The sequence below is a fragment of the Pyrus communis genome, chromosome 13, assembly GCF_963583255.1.
Source record: "Pyrus communis chromosome 13, drPyrComm1.1, whole genome shotgun sequence".
Taxonomy (NCBI): Eukaryota; Viridiplantae; Streptophyta; class Magnoliopsida; order Rosales; family Rosaceae; genus Pyrus; species Pyrus communis.
Window position 1 is genome coordinate 18,772,999 of NC_084815.1, and position 22,036 is coordinate 18,795,034.

General features: G+C 36.4%; 2 protein-coding genes and 1 pseudogene across 2 annotated transcripts; all 3 read right to left on the reverse strand.

Moving 5' to 3' along the window:
- Positions 1–8,276: 8,276 nt before the first annotated feature.
- On the reverse strand, positions 8,277–9,090 carry LOC137712303 (caffeic acid 3-O-methyltransferase-like). The gene is made up of 3 exons (XM_068451405.1): positions 8,937–9,090; positions 8,681–8,745; positions 8,277–8,465 (listed from the first exon to the last, which is right to left on the reverse strand). The coding sequence occupies exons 1-3, from the start codon at positions 9,088–9,090 to the stop codon at positions 8,277–8,279; spliced, it is 408 nt and encodes a 135-aa protein (XP_068307506.1).
- A 960-nt stretch (positions 9,091–10,050) lies between these two features.
- Positions 10,051–12,210, reverse strand: LOC137713735 (protein DMR6-LIKE OXYGENASE 2-like; annotated as a pseudogene).
- A 749-nt stretch (positions 12,211–12,959) lies between these two features.
- LOC137713736 (protein DMR6-LIKE OXYGENASE 2-like) lies at positions 12,960–15,579 on the reverse strand. The gene is made up of 4 exons (XM_068453079.1): positions 15,310–15,579; positions 14,835–15,082; positions 13,880–14,201; positions 12,960–13,430 (listed from the first exon to the last, which is right to left on the reverse strand). The coding sequence occupies exons 1-4, from the start codon at positions 15,532–15,534 to the stop codon at positions 13,185–13,187; spliced, it is 1,041 nt and encodes a 346-aa protein (XP_068309180.1). The 5' UTR covers positions 15,535–15,579; the 3' UTR covers positions 12,960–13,184.
- Between the last annotated feature and the right edge of the window lie 6,457 nt (positions 15,580–22,036).

The window sequence follows — 22,036 nt, forward strand, 5'->3', positions numbered from 1 at the left end:
AGGGAATATATGTGGACTAATCCAACCAAAATGCGGACCATAGAAATACTTATGGTTTTGGTTTATAAATTGACAAAATGGTCACATGTTTGTATACACACATTGCTGCTAAACCCCCTGGCTGATTAAGGGTTCACCACCCTACTTATCCCATAATGTCTAGGAGACTGCATAATGCCGGAGAGTTTATATTGACGGTTTTCGATAAAGTATTGCATTTCTTTTGGGTTTATAATTGAACATTGAATTGCCATGTTCACCCTAAAGAACCTCGCCTAACGATCATAAAGCGCAATTTAAATGATCACCCGAATCTTGGTGAACGTACCAAGTTTTCTGTTTCTGCCTAGGGGTATGCAATCTTGTACGCAATTATGTTGGTCCGCCATGAGGGCCATTGCCACCCAACCATTTCGATGTTACAATTGGTTAGTGGGTATGAACCTGATATTTTTCGTATTTATGCATTTGAGTGTGCATTCCATGTGCCAAGTTGCGCCGCCGCAATGTACCAATATGGGTCCTCAAATAAGGATGTGAATCTTTGTCGATTATGATTCTCCTTCACATTAGCTCTCTTAGAGCAACTCTACCCCTAAAGATTTTGCGTCAGCACCCAGCCCATTTATCCACTTCAGTGAAACAGTAATAGACCCTAATGAACAGTAATAGGCCAAAGCATCTCTACCCCTAAAAAAATGTATTGGCACCTAATCTAAAAATGCGCTGGCACAAACGATCTCCACCCCTACAAAATGCGCTGGCACCCAGCCCATTTAAAATATTAATAATTTTTTTATAAAATAATAAATTAAAAAATAGTTTTAATTTCGGATAGGATTTTTAACCAATCTCGTCAAGCCACGTGTCATTATCCGAACGTACTATTTTGTGAATAGATTTCTGCTAAGATTTTCAACCAATCTCGACAAACCAGGTGTTACTTCCTGTTTACAATAATTTAGGCAAGATTTCGATAAGATTTTCAACCAATCTTGTCACGCCACGTGTCATTATCCAAGCGTACTATTTTGTAGATAGATTCCTGATAACATTTTTAACCAATCCCAACACGCCACGTGTCACTTTCTGTTTACAATAATTTAGCCAAGATTTCGATAAGATTTTCAACCAATCACGTAGTGCCACATGGCATTGTCCAGAACCTCATCTTTTCTTTTTTTGTCCATATAAACCCTACATCCCTACATCCATCCTCACACTAAACTCAACCCTTTTTTTTTTAGCTCAGAATCATTCTTTATCGTTTTCAAATCTTGAGTTCTTACAATGTCTTCTTCAAGGAGAGTGTATAAACAGTTGCAAGAGCAGCAGAAAAGGTTTTGGCACAACAGGAAGAATTGGTCAATCTTGATGAAGGTGAAGGTGGAGATGAGGCATTCGTAATGGAGGAGGATGAGGATGATTACCATAGAAGGCGGAGGGCCTCACATTCCCACCGTATCATGGAAGATGTGGGTCAGATAGCCAAACCTAGACGTGCAGCAAACATCGATAGAAGAAGGGAAAGACGAGGGAAGATTATTTTATTCCCAACAGTGTTTTCCCTGATCATGTTTTTAGACGTTATTTTAGAATGTAATGAAGTTTGTTCGATAAAATCATAAGCGTTGTTTGCAACCATGATTCATATTTTGTGCAAAAAGAGGATGTTTTTCATGTTCTAGGTCTTCTTCCTGAGCAAAAAATTACGGTTGCCTTGCGAATGCTTGCATATAGATCATCTGCAGATTAAGTGGATGAGATCGCAAGGATGGGAAAAACTACCTTTTTTGGATGAGATCACCTTGACGAGCAAGTTCCTCTATATATTTAGTGTAGTCATTTTTGGAAGAACTACATTTTTTCTTTGATGCCTTTTTACCTTGAGGCCTGAGGGACTGACGAGTCGGTTGGGTCTCCGACACTTCTTCAGGCGTCCCTTTCGTGTCTTCAAATGTGTTGGCTTCTTGTTCGGCCGTGTCTGCTTCTGGCGAACTGTGTAGACCCATACTGTGCATGACAACTTCTGGATCGGTTGCCACAATTTTGTATCTAGGGTAATCTTTGACAATTTGCCAACATTCCCATTTGTTGAATGATTTGTTACGGTTCTTTGCATTGTAGAATGCTTGTGCTTGTAGTGTCCATAAAAATGTGGGATAAGATAGTATTAAAAAATACGGGTGTAACACAAATAAATAAATTAAAATATTGATGCGCGTGGAATGCATATAAATTACATAAGAAATTACATAAAAATTGCATAAGAAATTACATAAGAAATTAAATAAATTAAAATATTGATGTGGGTGGAATGCATATAAATAAATAAAAATATTGGTACCTGATCCGCTAAACTTGTCCCATTACACAGATTACCGGAAGCATAAGAGATGGTATTTTTCCAACAAGTAAAGGATGCGTTGAGTTTTTTCCAACGACCTTGAAGACCTTGACTAGATCTGGCATCTTTTCCATGTACATCGCAAAACGCTTTCGTAATTTTACTCCACATTTCTTGCTTATCCATCTCATTACCCGTAATCGGATCATGAGTAGACATTCACACAACGTAACATCTTCAATGAGCTTCCACGAAATCATTTTTTTCTCTCAAAGTGTACAAAATATTCAAATGTAGAAAGTGTAGAAAATATTGAAATGTGGTGTAAGGTGAAAGATGAGGGTTAGGTATTTATAGAAAAAAAATTAATTTTTTAAAATTTTTCTGTATTTTTAAAAAAAAAAAATTCCTAATTTTTAATAATTTTTAATGTTGTTAATTAATCTGGACCATTGGATTTGAAAAATATTAAAATCCAACAGCCAACGAGCTGCCACGTGCCCAACGATCAAAATTTTGATCGTTGGGCCTTTTTTTTTTGTTTTATTTTTTTTTTTGGTGAAAAAAATGTGGACCATTGATTTGTGATCAGACGGTCCATTTTAAAAGTCAAATTAAAATTTTTTTTTAACCATTGGAAATCCAACGACTTTGAGGAGGGCCACGTAGCCCTCATCCGATAAACATAAGTGGGCTGATAAACGGGCCTTGCCGCCTACACCCTTGTCTCCTATTCGCGCCCCGTTGCGAGTGTGCTGCACGCTCCAGCCAAATAGGCCGGCTTCTGTGTCTGTCCGAAATGGGCTGGTCTGTTACCTGGCTTGGACTGCATACCAGGCTGTTTTTAGGGCTGGAGCACTTGGACAGGGTGTTGGCCTCACTTTTGCACAGGGTGCTGGGCTAGGCTATTCCACCTCCGATAGAACTGCTTTTAGAGCCCTTGCACGCTATCTCTTTACTGCTCATTTACGGGTTGTCATTTTAATGAGACAGTCTTCCTAGCGTTAAAGGGAGATAAAAACGTTAATGTTCCTGGAGAACGGCGCAAATTTGCATGGACGTTGTCCACTATGTCTCATCTCAATCCTCATACCGCACAATTATGATAAGTAAGTACGATGAATTCTAGCTTTCAGAATTCTGCTCCAGATGAATTCCTCTGATCTAGCTAAAGTGACGAGATCATATACCAGCTGCAAACATGCCTGCAAGGATAAACGTACTTAACGATCGTTGAGTCAACATCCCCGAAGGGTGTGCCGCCCTTGTTTGACGGTTCGGTACACCGATGGATAGCCAATTAATCTATCTTGGCCTGGAGCATGACAGATCACTCGATTCATAGGATTCACTTCCCTAGAAGAGGAAGACACGACACAACCATGAATCTATACTTGATCGTTGTCTCAAATCATTTCCATCTCATGAGATTAATCTGGATTACTCCCGAGACTTGAAGTTCTTGGTCCAATATACTAGTTTGGATGAGATAATGGAATTGAAATAAGATTACCATCGATAATGTTTTCACTTATATGGTAGCTACCTACATATATGAAAAACGACGATATCAAACCATGTTCAGTTGATTAAGTGACAATGTAGAACTGATTGGATAGCCGAAATTACAATCCAGGTCAAATTTCTTACCAAAGTGTGTTTTGGACCTATTGTTCCTACACCGCCCAAGGTAGCCCTGATGTGTTACATATGAGAAATGAAACGTTATGAGATGAATGAAATAGTGTGATATGATGCACGCCTTACGACGCAAAGTTTCTCTCAAATGTCTTATGATTGATAGCAGCATTATGAAATATGGTTTGTGTTTCTCTATGGGGATAGTAATATGGAGGTTTACATGTAAGTTCCTGAAGAATTATATGGACTAGTTCAAATAGTTCCAAACCACGGAACCCTTTTAACTTGTTTGAAGAGTTCACTTACGGATTGAAACAATCCAACGAATGTGGTATACCCGTCTAAGTGATTATTTGATCAGTCAGGGATATGAATGAATGTCTTTGCATGTTAAACTATGAAGTCTTATTCTAAATTGCTAGAGTTACAGTTTATGTCATTGACACGAATCCCACTAAGATTCTTGAAGAGCTTGAGAAAATTGCTCGCACTTGAAGATGGAATTTGAGATGAAGGATCTTGGGAAAACTTATTTATGCCTTGACCCGAAGTTGAAGCGTTGTTCTGACGGTATTTTGGATTACCAGTCGAACTACACCTGAATGTGTTACCTTTGAGTATGCATGTGATCGTCCATACGTTATATGCAAATGAGACCCTTTAAGAGGTTATAGAATCCAAAATTCCATATCTAAGTTCAACTTTGCGCTTTGTTGTACTTAGCTCATTGTATTAGACATGACATTTCCTTTGTTGTTGATCTATTGGTAAAGATGCAGCACCGCACCTACATGCAACCACTGAATTGGTATTAAAAACGTACCCTGAAGGTACTACAAATTTGGCAAATCCCAACGTATCTCGAGTGGATCCAACCTAATATTCGGAATGATGCTTGTCTTATTTGTTATGCTGACGCTGGTTACTTATCAAACCCGCATACATCAACGAAGTCAACGCCAAGACATATTGTGTTTACATCTACATCAACAAAGCATCAGGAAATTGAAGTCATGCAAGTTGATCCCAGACAACCTTGCTGACCTTTACACGACGTTACTGCCGAAGTCAACCTTATAGAAGCTTGTTTGAGGAATTGGTATGCCTAACTATCAAATGCAATGCTTGTAGTTCTCATTTGGAAGTTCTGTCAAACTCAGGGGAGTATTCAGAAGTATACTCGCTAATCTTAATGTACCATTTTTCCTTATGATTAGGAGCATTTTTTCGACTGGGTTTTTGCTACCTAACTAGGTTTTGACGAGGTACCCATCCTAAGCTGATCATACCCTTGTGAGCTCTTCTACTTGCATCCATAAGACGTATAATTTTGACTTAATGCAACTTCTCACTTTTCTCTTTAGTTTGTGGGTTTTTCTCCCACCTTGGTTTTACTATAATAAGGTTTTGTGAGTTTTACCTTTTTATGCATTCTTCCGTTGATTTGAGACTCTCATTCGCTCATTGTGTCAGCAACTTGTGACACGTTCAATAAATCTCTCTCACTATCTTCTTTGTCCTCCCTCACTTTCCTCCAACTCCATAGCAATATCACGAACACATGCAAGAACCAAAAACCTCTTAAATTTGTGCCATTTTTCTTCTTCTTTGGGATGAAGTATGCAATTTATAAAGGGGAACAAGGGAGCTACTGGTGGGTATCAATTGTTACGGGTGAAGAAAGGTTTAGGTTTATTATTAGGTAATCCTAGAGAGACTAAATTTAAAGATAAAATTTGCACACTAAATGATGTGTCACTAATAAGAATGAACGCGTTTATCAACGGTTAAGTAATAAACGGATGGATTCTAGGACAATTGTCACAGTCCCAAACTCTAATGTCGTTAACTATTGATTACTATGCGGTAATACCAAGGGAGAAATAACACACCAAATGAAAGAAGATAATCTATTTCACATTTTATGACTTGTCTAGAGGAATAAGTCCTCATTTTATAGATTTCATCATATCTTTTCCATAAAGTTGTGAGACTCATCTGAAAGGTCTTATCCTTTCATGATAAGACAAATCGCTTATAGAAGAGTATAACTCTTATGATAAGTCATACCTCTAATCACATCCTTTGGTTAAGTGTACATCAGTATACCAATCTTATGTGCACCTCCAAACATCAAATGCACAAGTATATTGTAAAGCCAACATCACCATGATTGTATTCCAACATCTCCCACTTGATCTTGATGATGTAAGATCCCATTGGCTACACAAATTGGATATCATTATCGAGTATCAAATCCTGATTACTCTTGACTTTCCAACTGTAAACTGTCATTAGTCCATGGTTCGGCTTATACGTGCGCATGCCTTGACCACTTTTATTGACCACGCTTTTACCAACGACTCCATTTTACTATTGTTTAGGTAAATTAGCACCATTACTCTTTTCTAAGAAAATACCATCCATACCTAGTATTAATGACGACTTTAGCCAAGTCCAACTTGACCTGCATTGAAATTTTGATCAAGTACTTCCTCATAAGCTAACCTAATGGCTTTCATTGGTACACCTTATCAACGACTTTACACACTATGCGCGAGGATGTTATACAAATTCAAACTTAATGTCTATAACCAGATTTTACATACAAGAAGATCTGTTATAACTCCGTTACCTTGCTAGTGCCTCTTTATCTTTTATCCGACCAACAAATCAGATAGAGTCGCATCAAATTGTTCATTTTAGTCTTCCCCGAAATCCCTCCAATGATGCCCATACCGCATGCTCCGACTACAACATCTAGATGATTTCAAATTGTAGTTATATACTCCTCTGAATAACCTTTCAGAGCAGTCCTGTGGTCATAGGATTAGCCGCCATCTTAGCCGAGGGTGGGTGGTCGACTCTCACTTCATCCCTCTCCACTATAATTCCATATAGAATACTTTATATCAATGTGCTCTCCTTAGTAACTAACAATTCCTAAAAGATATCATAAAACACTTTGACATAATTCCTAGGAATACAATCAATATATCAATAAACATTCACCCTATATTGCAGTACTTATCGGCCCATATAATAACACAACTTTGTTTCTTCATTAATCAAGAAGCGACCATTACAATTTTAATAAAAAATTCCTACAAAAATGCACTATAATAGAAAAACACATAATTATTACTTAATTCAATGAATTCCATACCTTGAGTTCTTGGTAACCCTGTTGACTTCTTGTTGACGTACTTGATTAAAAATATAATCATATTCTTTGATCATAAAAAAAATTGAAACAAAATTTGTTTTGGTCTCCCACTGAAATCTGAAACAATTTTTCTTTGGGTCTCCCATTAATTGCTTAACCTCTGGTTGACAACTTGCTTTTTCTTTTTCTCTCACCGTTCTAATTACTACTATTAGAACCTGGTAGCAGATCACTAACCATATCATTGTCATGATCATTGATAATATATCTCTCCCACTTGATCATTTGACAATTTCTTGGTTTTAAACCACTTCGTGGTTACTAGTGGAACTTTGTGCTTTCATGGGTTTTCTTTGATACATTATTCTTAGTATCATATTATTTGAATAGATTCAAAGAATCAATTCCTTGGGCATATCATTGTTCTTCCTTTGCTTAGGACAATTAACCTTATAATGCCCAAATTCACCACAACGGAAATTATTTTTCTTGCCCTTATTGTGTGTAAGCTCTTTCGAGTTTTTCCTTTTGTTATTATTTTGTGGCTAGCTTTGTGAACTTTCAGCTAGTAGAAGACTGCCATCTCTATTAATCTTGTCATTTTCCTCCCTTCAATTCATTCTAACTTCATATAGCCAACATCCCAGGTGTTAATGGCTTGTCATGTTATCGTTAAGCTCGGTGCTAATGTTGATATAGTGTTGGACCAACTGGTTATAGACTACATCAAGAGAGAATATAATATCAGTCATGTAACCATTCAGATAAAACGTCAGTAGAGATGGAGAGAGAGAATATGTCAATGCTCGACTGTTGTAATTAGATAAGTTTGGAGTTTTTAAGACTTCAATTGTTTCCCCAAATTGACAGATTATAATCTATCATATCATTAGTTTGCTTTTATATGTTATTTTCTTATTAAATAAACTTGTCTCGTGAATACATGAAAGTATAGTATTATGTCTTTGAAACACAAAAGATTAAAGTAACGAACCGTATTCAACTAGAAACTACATAATCTTTAACAGCTCCATGACTGAAAAGGTAAAAGCGGAACAAGCAACTTGAATGTCTTAAAATCCTGCTGCTTTTGCCAAACTTTGTAATTCTCTCTATTGTCTCCTATCCCATCGCATTGGTATTCATTAGGTACACATCAAGCAGAAACAAACTTTTAGCAGAAAGACTTGTTTCAGGGGCTTTTTGTATCACCATATCCACCACTATCACTTTTTCGTTGTCTAGCAAAGCCTTATAGCAAATCCTCAGTATCATTAAGCATCGATCGTCATCCCAACCGTGCAGTATCCACTGTTAATAAAATCATTTGTATTAGTTCAAAGTTCTCGAAAGTGTAACTAGTTGAATGATATTGGGTTGGATTGATTTGAACACGAAACTTAAGTGCAAAGGTACACAAGTTAGAGTGCCCACACTTTATTGAAAATTTTGATTCAGCCAAAGCAGATGTTTGCTTTTGAACTTGCTGTGTAAATAAGCAGTTGAATAAGTCTCAAAAGCCTCACCTTCATGAAAATGGCCTCACCTTCCGGAATCCTCACAAACATATCTCCTGCAATGTGCTCTATACCTGAAGCAAAACTCTTTTGTAAGTTAGCAAAGCAAAGCTAACTACAAAGATCTACACAAAATTGTCCAATGGTAATCGAAAAATTTATATCATACAGGATGGGAGGGAGACTTTTCGACAACTGAAGGCAAATCATAGTTGATGCCCTTGATGGCATGGTGCTTAAAGATTATCATGTTTAAGAATAGTACCGTTGCCACCACCCACATCTACCAGTGTACATAGACCTTCAAAACTCGTATAAATCTCCAGAATCTCCTTAAAAATGAGGTTCAACTGTTTCATTGAGTCCTTAAAAATTCCACCAAGTATGTCATCCCTACCAATGTAATCCACCACATTCATTCCATAGGCCTTGCTAAATGGGAGTCCTCCTTCTAGAACTACATCTTTCAAATGGAACCTGCAGGAATGGCGACATATGAAGATGACTGCACTGATGCAAAATAAAAGAATTTTGTTTGGTTCTTTACTTGCAAATCAATCATAGTTTGACACGTATACATAAATAACTCGTTTATAACACAACATGAAAGTTTTTGCACACGTGTCAGACTGTAAGTTAAAACAAAATTGATTAAATTAACAGGGTTTTGTAAAAGGTTGTACTAGTATTGGTGCCAGAGACACAAATTGAGTAATGGTGCCAGAGACACACCATCCTGATACGTTTGCCAATTGCATAGCATATTGGGAGTGACCTTCCTCTTCTCCATTAACGTTGGATATTTTCAGCTTTCTTTTCCTTCTTTGGAGTTTTGATTGTTTGTTTGGATTGCTGGTTTATATTGTTGTGAAATTTTATATAGGCATGAGAGGTGAAAAGGGTTTCAAATTCATCACGATTCTGAAATTTCTTAGTTGCTAGATGAAGAGCTTGTGCATGAGACTAATCTGTTTTCGTGTAACTTCCATTTTGGGGGCTTGATTGCACCATTTTATACTTAAAATTGGTTTTCTTCCAGAAGACGAAATCATAGCACATGGCAATCCGTGATTGGATAGAGTGAGGAGCTCCTCAAGTTATGGCCTTGAGCCAAGTACTGTATGATTCTCAAATAACTTTATTATTATAGCAAATTTGAATGGACATCAAGAATATCGACATCAAGGTGATGCTTTATTAGTAACTTAAAAATGAAATAAAAAATAAAAATAGTTCCAATATCTATTTCGGCTAAATAGACATACTACTGAAAAGATAAGACATCTCAACACTCAAAGTAAAGTGAACCATTTTTTTGAGGTCATTTGTGTACTTGTTCAAAGCCAGTGACATAAAATCGCATGCACATGTTCAACGGTTCAAGTGGGTTTTAACAAGTCTAAGCAACACTCAGTCGCAAGCCCTTTATTCCAAAATTTCTCGTAGTACTCGGCATATGTGAAGTTTCTGTACATGGCTGGGTTGTCACGTTTGATGAGCTCCTCGGCAGGCCCAATTACTGCATCTGGTGATGGACAGTAGAAAGTTGGGATCGATATTCTCTGAGTTACAGTTCACCACAGCTCTATGGAGCACGCTCCAGTACCGATTGTTGCTAATTACCTGATACCAAATAAAATGGTAAAAAAGTTCAAAAATCAATTACAAATTTTACTCGTGTGTCACAAAAACTGTCCATCTACTTGGACAAGTCCCCCTTGCTAGGGATAAATGAGCTTAACTATCTTGAGAATGATGCCGCTATCTATTATTTCCCTCTAATGTAACTAATCAGGTGATAACAAAGATAAAGAATTCAATATTTCACACTATGACAGGAACATTTTATCCCTAGCTAAAGGAAAATATATGGGGGATTTTCAAGCATGCTCTTAGAAATTGTATGCACCGGATGATCTTTTGGCCATTGAATCCTTGGTCAACAATCCAATAACCAAAAATCACGTACGATAAAATATACTGAAGCATAGTAGAATTGGTTTTTTGTCATTAGATCCTTCATCTAGGATCCATTAATTGACGAATATCTAATGACCAAAAATCTTGTTTGATAAGATACACCGAAACATAATAAAATTAGAATATAGTACTTACCTGCATCATATCACCAACATTGACAATGAAAGTGTTGGGAATAGGGTTGACAGCAACCCACTTGCCATTCCTAAGGACCTGCAATCCAGGCACTTCATCTTAGAGAAGGATGGTGATTAGATTGCCATCAGTATGTCCAGGCAATCCTTAAGTCAGCTCTGGCTGTGGACAAAGTGGATAGTAATTCAAAGCCATATGCTGACCTTGCTTCCCCATTGCCTTAAACAGAATAGTTCTTTTCCAAGCCCAAACTCTCTGATATGGCCTCAAGCAATCTCAGCACCAATCCTCTCACATTTGTGCAGTACTCACCCACTTGCTCCCTCTGAACAAAGTGCAGTTCATTCAGTTGTGTGACTTAGATGTAATTAATTAGAAACAAATGAACTTGTCTACGACTATGCTCTCCTGTTAGACTGGAACTTAGATCATTGGTCAGTTTGATGTTTGACAAGATGTATATATAGTTCATATTCAAAGTTTGACAAGATGAACATTTGTTTAGCAACGTAAGCCTGACAAAAGAACGTTAGTTTGAGACGATGATAAAGGCTGCCCTTATTTAACTAAACTAATAGATTCAATTGGACAATATTCTCTTGTTAGACTGTGTATGCGTGCTCAGATTCACATCTTAACAATATAATAAGTCTGGTTAGAAAACGCTAGTTGGTTTGAATATTTAAGTACTAGCATAAGATGATGAAAAAGAAGGCATCCCTATTTACCTGAACAATGGGAGATTGTTAGGCCATTCTTGGACATAGTCTTGAAGAGGGTAGCAATGGAGCCTAAGGAAGTCCCTCCAGTTGGACAGTTTTTCAGTCCTGACGTTGAAACTGGTGGAGAGCCTGGTTGTCTTAGAAGGGTCATCTGAGTACATCTTCAACCTTTCGCTCTCTGGTAATTGGAAAATTTCTCTTGCTATATTCGACATGTTTTTTATCATTATCTCTGGAACTCCATGGTTTTTCACCTGATATGAAAAGGTTGGTGTATAATTTATTCGTAATATATAGTAGTTAGTACTCATATTCATACTAAACATGTAATTAAGTATAAGGTGATGGGATAATATATATGTAAATAAGGAGAAACAAAGGCACTAATCAACAGGGTATGCAGATAGACAAAATAGGTGTCGAAATCATTTGCCGAAGTATACATATACATATGTGTGTTTTAATTGTTACCTGAAAGAAACCATCAGTCTGGCATGCTAGACCAATCTGTTTGATAATACCCGAGTGCGTTGGGCCATGGAGGTCCTTGAGATCAATTAGAGGAATGGAGGAGGCATCTGATACCTGAAAATCAGTGAGATTTGGACGGTCGGAGATGGGTCTGATGTAGTTTGAAAGGATATGGTTCACACCAGACATGAGGTCTGTAAGCAGTAGGTTTGTTGTGGTGGCCATTTTGCTTACGACTGAAGAGAAAAGTTGCAAAACTGTAGATTTGGTGAATGGGGCTTTGGATCCCTATCCCTATTTATAGAATATGAGTTGGGGGTTTAGCTGTTCTAGTTGTCAGATCGGCATGCCCACCACCTCCTCACTATGGACTGCAGACAGATTTGTCTGAGGTAAGCAAATGACGTCCTTCTGCTATGTCATTCTCTAATGCAATTTGTTAGTTTAAAGGAAATATTTAATCAGATGTCATATTGGGGAGTTCTGTTTTGAAGTGAGATAACTTACGGCTAAAAATACTTAATTTCATTTCACATAGTTTTGTTTTTTTTATTTCAAAAACTTAAGAAAAAGTTGAATAAAGCCGGAGTGTGCATAACTTCTGTTTTGGGAACTTGGCTGCACCATTTTATATTTAAAGTTGATCTTCTTCTAGAAGACGGAATCATAACATATGGCAACGTATGAGTGGATGGAGTAAGGAGCTCGTTAAGTTATGGCATTGGGAGTATGATTCTCTTCCCTTCTAGTTTTTCTTCCATCATCTTCTATTTGAACGGTTATGATTAAATCATGTCAACGTTTTATGTTAGTTTTTTAATAGCCAGAAAAAGGACAAAAAACAATATGTGAGAAGAGGGGGAGGGAAAAGAATGGAAATAGAAGGAAATAATGTCCTAAAGTATGTAAAATTCTCAAATAACTTTATTACTGTAGCAAATTCAAATTCAAATGGACATCAACAATATTGACATAATAGTGATACTTTATTGATTCTAATGTAAATTACATACTTTTTATTTTCGTATTTATTCTTAAACTTAAAAATGAAATAAAAAATAGAAATAGTTTCAATATCTATTTTAGGTAAATAGACATACTATTGAAAATATAAAACATCTCAACACACAAACTAAAGTAGAGCATTTTTTGGGGTCATTTGTGTTCTTGTCCAAGGCTAGTGACATGAAATTGCACGCACATGTTCAAGTGGGTTTAAACAAGTCTAAGCAGCACTCAGTTGCAAGTCCTTTATTCCAGAATTTCTCATAGTACTCGCCATATGTGAAGTTCCTGTACATGGCTGGGTGATCATAGTTGATGAGCTCCTTGGCAGGCCCAATTACTGCATCTGGTGATGGACAGTAGAAAGTTGGAATCGATATTCTTTCTGAGTAACAGTTTACCACAGCTCTATGGAGTACACTCTTGTACCGATTGTTGCTAATTACCTGATACCAAATAAAACGGTAACAATGTTCAAAATCAATTTCAAATTTTAATCGTGTCACAAAAGCTTTATCCCTCTGCTTGGACAAGTCGCCTTTGCTAGGGATAAATGAGCTTAACTATTTCAGAAGTGATACCATCATCTATTATTTCCTGTCTCATCTAACAAATCAGGTGAGAAAAAAAACAAAAAAAAATCAAGATTTCACGACGTGGGGGGATTTTCCAATATGCTCTTAGAATTTGTATACCCCATATGATCTTTCGGCCATTGGATCCTTGGTCAACAATCCAATAACCAAAAATCAATTAAGATAGAATATATTGAAGCGTAGTAGTATTATTTTTTAGTCATTAGATCCTTCATCCATGATCCATTCACCAAACTAATGACGAAATTTTGTATGATAAGATATACCAAGACATAATAAATTTAGGATATAGTATTTACCTGCATCATATCACCAATATTGACAATGAAAGTGTTGGGAATAGGGTTGACAGCAACCCACTTGCCATTTCTAAGGACCTGCAATCCAGGCACTTCATCTTGGAGAAGGACAGTGATTAGGTTGGCGTCAGTATGTCCAGGCAATCCAAAAGTCAGCTCCGGCTGTGGACAAGGTGGATAGTAATTCAAAGCCATATGCTGCCCTTGCTTCCCCAATGCCTGAACAATACAGTTCTTTTCCAAGCCCAAACTCTCTGATATGGCCTCAAGCAATCTCAGCACCAATCCTCTCACATTTGTGCAGTACTCACCCACTTGCTCCCTGTGAACAAAGTGCATCTCATTCAGTTGTACGACTTAGATGTAATTAATTAGAAACAAATGCACTCGTCTACAGACTTAAATTGTCTACCCTCCCCATCTCGTACCCTTTCCATCTCCTTCTATATTTTGTGGTCACGATTAAGTCATGTCAAAATTTATATTGATTTTTTTTATAGAAATAATGAGACAAAAAACAATGAGAATATAAAATATTGATGTGGTTTAACCGTGACCACAGAAATATGAGAGGATGGGAAGAGTATGGGATGGAGAGGAGAGACAATCCAAGTCCCTCGTCTACGACGATGCTCTCCTTTAGATTGGAACTTAGATCATTGGTCAGTTTGATATTTGACAAGATGCATATATAGTTCATATTCAAAGTTTGACAAGATGAGCATTTGTTTAGCAACGTAAGCCTGACAAAAGAAAGTTAGTTTGAGATTATGACAAAAGGCTGCCCCTATTTAACTAAACTAATAAATTCAATTGAACAATATTCTCTTATTAGACTGTATGTGTGCTCAAATTCACATCTTAACAATATAATAAGTTTGGTTAGAAAACGCTAGTTGGTTTGAATATTTAAGTACTAGCATAAGATGATGAAAAAGAAGGCATCCCTGTTTACCTGAACAATGGGGGATTGTTCGGCCATTCTTGGACATAATCTTGAAGAGGGTAGCAATGGAGCCTAAGGAAGTCCCTCCAGTTGGACAGTTTTTCAGTCCTGACGTTGAAACTGGTGGAGAGCCTGGTTGTCTTAGAAGGATCATCTGAGTACATCTTCAACCTCTCGCTCTCTGGTAATTGGAAAAACTCTCTTGCTATATTCAACATGTTTTTTATCATTATCTCTGGAACTCCATGGTTTTTCACCTGATATAAAAAGGTTGGTGTATAATTTATTCGTAATATATAGTAGTTAGTACTCATATTCATACTAAACATGTAATTAAGTATAATTAAGTATAAAGTAATGAGATAATATGTATATAAGGAGAAACAAGGGCACTAATCAACAAGGTATGCAAATGGAGAAAAGAGATGTGTCGGAATCATTTGCCGAAGTATATACATATATATGTGTGTGTTTTAATTGTTACCTGAAAGAAACCGTCAGTCTGGCATGCTAGACCAATCTGTTTGATAACATCCAAGTGCGTTGGGCCATGGAGGTCCTTGAGATCAATTAGAGGAATGGAGGAGGCATCTGATACCTGAAAATCAGTGAGATTTGGACGGTCGGAGATGGGTCTGATGTAGTTTGAAGGGATATGGTTCACACCAGACATGAGGTCTGTAAGCAGTAGGTTTGTTGTGGGGGCCATTTTGCTTACGACTGAAGAGAAAAGTTGCAAAACTAATGAAATTTGTAGGTTTGGTGAATGGGCTTTGGATCCCTATATTTATAGAATATGAGTTGGCGGTTTAGCCGTTCTAGTTGTCAGATCGGCATGCCCACCACGTTCTCACAATGGACTACAGACAGATTTGTCTGAGGTAAGCAAATGACGTCCTTCTGCTATGTCATTCTTTAATGCAATTTGTTAGTTTAGGTATCGTTTGGTATGCAGACGAGACGGGACGGAACGGAATGGGACGGGACGGGACAGGACAGGACGGAACGGAACGGAGCGGGAGCAAAAATGCCCTCGGATGGAAACAAGGAGGAAGAAGAAGGAGACGGAGAGGTTGTAATTTTGTGTTCTATGGATGTGGAACGAGTTGTTCCAGGGGGGTGAGGTGGAAGGAAAATTCACCTAAAACTCGTCCCGTGGAACAGCTCATTCCATCCGTTTTAGGCGCACCAAACGTGGGACGGAACACCTTGTCTCATTTTGTTCCGTCTCGTCCCACGTACCAAATGGTACCTTAAGGAATACTAGCCTCCATGCAAGGGCTCACGCTTGTGCAGAAGATCTTTTTTGAATCACGGTGTGCTACGCACGCCTTACACATTTTAAATGTATTTATATGCATGAATTTCTTCAATAATTTTTTTATGACAAAAAGAAGGACAAATATTTGAAGTAAATGAATAATATTCGACCATGCTGGAAGAAACCTCTCATAAACCAATCAAAGCAGTTGAATCCACATAATAAAATAGGTCTTTCAATTTTCAACTACATTCTATTGAATTTACATTAAGAATAGAGAAAATAATATTTAATAAACAACTCATTGAATTACATTATTGTTAGCTCATTGTGAGACTAAACTCATCCTCCTCCCCTCCCCTTAGTGTAGAAAACATCGTTTGTTCAAAAAAAAAAAAAAATCATTTGACAATTAATTGAATCACATTATTATGCGCAAGTGAAAGACCCTTTTTATAATTGGCATTACGTGTCTATTAAGTGTTTAAAAATAGAGAAATAATACAACTGATTGAATCATATTATTGTGCGTGTGTGAAAGACCTTTTTTTATCACATGTGGTTCGCGGCTCTTAATATGTTTAATAAACAATTGATTGAATCACATTATTGCTAACTCATTGTGAGGCTAATCCTACCCCCTTCCCCTTAGTGTAGATAATATTGTTTGTTCGAAAATAAAAAGCATTTGACAACTAATCGAATCACATTATTATGCGCGTGCAAAAGATATTTTTTATAACTTGCACGACTCGCCTCTTAAGATGTTTTGAACATGTTTAAAATAGAAAAAAAAAATATATTTAATAAACAACTAATTGAATCACATTATTGCTAACCCATTGAGAGGCTAAACCCATCTCCTCATCCTTAGTGTAGATAATATTATTTGTTAGAAAAAAAAAAATCATTTGACAACTAATTGAATCACATTATTATGGGCATGCGAAAGACCTTTTTTTATAACCGACACTACCCCCTCTTAAGTTGTTTTGAACGTGTTTAAAAATAGAGAAAATAATATTTAATAACCAACTTATTGATTTACATTATCGCTAACCTATTGTGAGGTACTAATTATGAAGGAAAAAAAATGTAAAAAAAGAATTAATTATTAAAAAACACTATTTATATGACGAAAATACCCCTGCATTATTTTGGACTACTTTTGAATTTTTTTTTTGTTTGGGGGGCATTTCTATCCACCTTCCTTTCTTTTTATTTTTTTATTTTTTATTTTTTTGTGAAGCATGTGACCCCAAAAGGAGCTGTTGGTTTTATATATAAGATTTAATCAGATGTCATATTGGGGAATTTTGTTTTGAAATGAGAGAACTTACGATTGAAAATATTTAATTTAATTTAACATAGTTTTGTTTTTTTATTTCAAAAGCTTAAGAAAAAATTGAAGAAAGCCGAAGTGTGCATAGCTAGAGAAATGTGTTTTTCTCCTCTTCTCAATTTTTCTTTCACCCCAATTGTAGTATGCATTGTGACATGAAAACTGTAACATGTTAATAATTTAATTAAATTATTGTTATATCTTGTGAGCAGGGAAGTTTGAATTTAAAACGTTTATTGATTTTTCATTGAAAAATATCAATATAATCTTAGTTACACGTTTCCTTATATAATGAATCTAGAATTCAATCACATTGTAGTTGAATGAATATTCATAAATCGATAATATCGGGCGGGTGTATAGAATTGACAGAGGAATAAAAATCAGAAAAAATGAGTAGTTTTGACCAATGCGCGTGTCGACGTGTTGGCAACACCCCCTTTGAGTTATAGTGCACCACGAGGAGATGGACAATGGAAAACGAGCTAGGCAACTAGGCAAGAAAATAATTGGGCTGCCCCACGCTTAGTCTTAGTCAGAAGCAAATTACAATAAGAAGCTGATCAGCTGTGTCGGCAGGTAATATGAAATATTCAATGATGTAATAATCAAAGTGACATCACAATATCACACGTCATTCCCTACGATCTCCATGCTGTAACCTAGTAGTCTGCATCTGAGCCAGAATAAAAACAATAGACAGAGAAAAGAGATTGAAAAAATCAGAGGGTACCAGTGTTCAACAATTAAAAAAATAAAAAAAATAAAAATTCAGCCGGTCACCCAAACTTGGGACACGTTCAAATCCCTCTCGCCTGTCTTCTTTGTCCTCCCTCACTCCTCCAACTCCATAGCTCTATCACCACACATGGAAGAACCACAAACCTCTTAAATCTGTGCAAACATGTGTTCATATATTTATTTATAATCACTATAACATTTTAAAATAATAAAATCAGACATGATAGAGTACACAAGATATTCATGTGTGTTTATGTGCCAGACAATGTGCTTTGTGACGCATTGAAAAAAATTGTTTGAATTTCTTTGTATCTCGTTGCTTGCCTGTGAGGGAGCATAATCCTTATTACAAAAATAATAGAGCTTCAGATTGTAGTCTGTTGTTATTATTCTCTTAGAAAATTTATAGCTCGTGGGAATTGGGTTCATTAGACTTTAGGGTCATGAGTGAAAAAAAAATATATTTAAAATATGTGTTTATTTATTTATTTTTAATCAATATAACATTTTAAAATAATAAAATTTTCATTTTTGTCTGTTATAACCGCCAGAATACTAAAATAATAACCACCAGAAAGTAAAATAATAAAATAGTCAATTTCTGTCGGTTATAACCGCCACCATTAAGCCATAATTCGCCACTAAATATCCGCCAGGACTTTGGGACAGATATAACCGACATAATTTTTCTAATATCCACCACTAAATATCCACCAGGACTTTATGTCGGATATAACCGACATGATTTTTCTAATATCCGCCACCATCATTCACCAGCTAAAGCTAATATTGTAGTAGTGAGTGTGGGCTAATGCCTTATACTAAACTTCTACAGAACTCCTTGAAACTGAATTCTGCTTTTTTGACCGCCAAGATACTGGATTATTTCCAATGTCGACTACATAACCAGTGACTGACCTCCTTGTGTTCAAGTTTGCAGCCCAATCTGAATCACTAAATGCAATGATTCCTACAATGTTATACCATTTTGCATAGTTCTTTTTAGAAACCTTAAAATCTTTTTAACTGCCCCAAAATGTACCTCTGTAGCTGAAGCCATGAACTGACACACAAAATTTACTACATATGCAATATCTGGCATTGTAAAGGTTAAATATTGCAGAAATCCTACAATACTTCTATACAAACTGGGATTTGTCAACACTTCTCCTTCAGTGACTAACATTGGATTGTGTGGCTTACATGGTGTTGATGTTGGCTTACAAGATTCCATTCTAGCTTTATGAAGAAGATCTCTGATGTATTTAGATTGATTTACACAGTTATCCCATTCTTCTTGTGATTGACTTGCAACCTAAGAAAGTATGTTAACCTGCCCATGTCTTTGAGTTCAAATACTTCAAATAACTCTGTGATGACATGTTGCACCTTACTTGAATTAGAACCAATTATTAAAAGGCAAAGGCGTAAGCGAGGCGTCCCATGGATAACGCCGCCTAGGCGTGTGGCATGAGGCGAAGCCTTACTGTATCTAAATTTTTAATATATATTATATATAATTATATTTATAAAATAGAATACTTTGTAAAACAAATATAATTATAACTCAATCAAAGATAATAACATCTTCTTCATTATTAAGTCTAGTTATACTTTGAAACTATGTTATATAGTCTTAAAATGTTGTAATTATTTATTTTATTGTAAGTAATTATAGAGAACTTCAAGAGAAATAAGGTCGAGTGGCCACAATTATAGGGAATTTCAAATGAAAATAAAGGCGGAATTTCGCAATTACAGGCAATTTAAAGGAAATAAAGGTTGAGTGGAGCAATTATAGGGAATTTAAAATGAAGTAAATGCTGAGTGAAGCAATTATTATGGGGAATTTAAAGGAATAGAATGACTGAATGGAGCAGTTATGGGGAATTTGGAGAGAAATAAAAGAGAAATATGATTATATGATGTTTATCTTTTTTTTTTTTTTTTTGTTGGAATGTTATGAGAATATCCATAAAAATATTCTTATCTATAAATAATAAACACAAAAAGATGCTTATCTATCCATCTAATAAACAATATAAAAAAATAAAAGTGAATAAAAAAAGAAGATAGTGGGGTAATCAATGTTAGCAAAGCGAGGACTCTTTAAATTTTAAAGAGGAAAAAATTATTGAAAAACGAAAAGTCAAGAGAAAAGAAAAGGCAAAAATGGGAAAATACAACCCCTGGACGCCCCGAGGCGCGCCTCCGTTGCCTAGGCGCTCTTCAGCGACGCTGTACGTTGCACCTGGAAAACAGAGGCGACAAGCTACCCGCCCAGCCTTCGAGGCTGCCTAGGCATGCCCCGAGGCGAGCCTTTTAAAACACAGGTTAGAACCAGTGATTATAATATCATCTACATATAACAGTAGTATGATAACATCACCTCCACATTGTTTGACAAATAAGCATGAATCAGATGCTGAAGCTTTAAATCCCATTGCAGGTAGGTAACTTGTGAATTTAAACTTCCAAGCTCTTGGAGCTTGTTTAAGTCCATATAGAGACTTGATGAGTTTACATACATAGGATGGATTAGCCATATCCACAAACCCTTAAGGTTGTTTCATGTAAATTTCCTCTTGCAATTCACCATGCAAAAATGCTTTTTTGATGTCTAGTTGTCTTAAATCCCAATGATTGATTGCATTGAATGTCAGGAGTATCCTTACTGTGGTGTGTCTCACAACAGAGCTAAAGGTTTCTGAATAGTCAATTCCTTGTTCTTGAGAGAACCCTTGTGCCACTAGCCTAGCTTTATGCCTTGAAATAGTACCATCTGGATTCTTTTTGAGTTTGTATACCCATTTGCTGCCAATAAGATCTATCATTTGGTGGTGGTACCAATTCCCAAGTTCCTTGAGCATTAAGACAGTCATACTCTTCTTGCAATGCACTTTGCCATTGTGGCATTGCAGCATCTTTTCTAAATGTTGTTGGTTATGCAGAATCACTGTTAATCACTAGAAAAAAGAAACCTCCAACAAAGACTTCATCTTTAATTAATTGAAGTGATTGAAGTTCAGGTAATGTAGCTAGATACCCTTTGTAACTTTTTTGTGTTAGAGCACCACTCTTCAATCTAATGATCATTGGATGTATAGATGTATTCCCAGATTCATCAGAATTAGATATTATAGCAATTCTTCAGTATCATCAAGCATCGATTGTCATCCTAACCATGTAGTATCCACTGTTAATAAAATCATTTGCATTAGCAGAAAGCTGTCGAAAGTTTAACTAGTCGAATGATATTGGGTTGGATCGACTTAAACACGAAACTTAAGTGTAGGGTTAAACAAGCTAGCGTGCCCACACATTTATTGAAAATTTTGATTCAGCCAAAGTATATGTTTGCTTTTGAACTTGCTATATAAATGCGCAGTTGAATAATTCCCAAGAACGTCACCTTCATGAAAATGGCATTGCCTTTCAGAATCCTTACAAACATATCTCTTGCAATGCGCATTGTACCTGAAGCAAAACTCTTCTGTAAGTTACCAAAGCAAAGCGAACTACGAAGATCTACACGAAATTATTCAATGATAAGCTAAAAATTTACATCACACCGGGATGGGAGGGAGACTTTTGACAACCGAAGGAAAATCAGAGTTGATGTCCTTGATGGTAGGGTGTTTGGAGATTATCATGTTAAGAATAGTACCGTCGCTGCCACCCATATCTACCAAAGTATGTTGACCTTCAAAATCCATATAAATCTCCATAATCTCTTCCTTCAAAATGAGGTTAAACTCTTTCATTGAATCCTTAAACACTCTGAAGTCTGTCATGCCTACCAATGTAATCCACCACATTCATTCCATTGGCCTAGCTAAATGGGAGCCCTCCTTCCAAAACTGCATC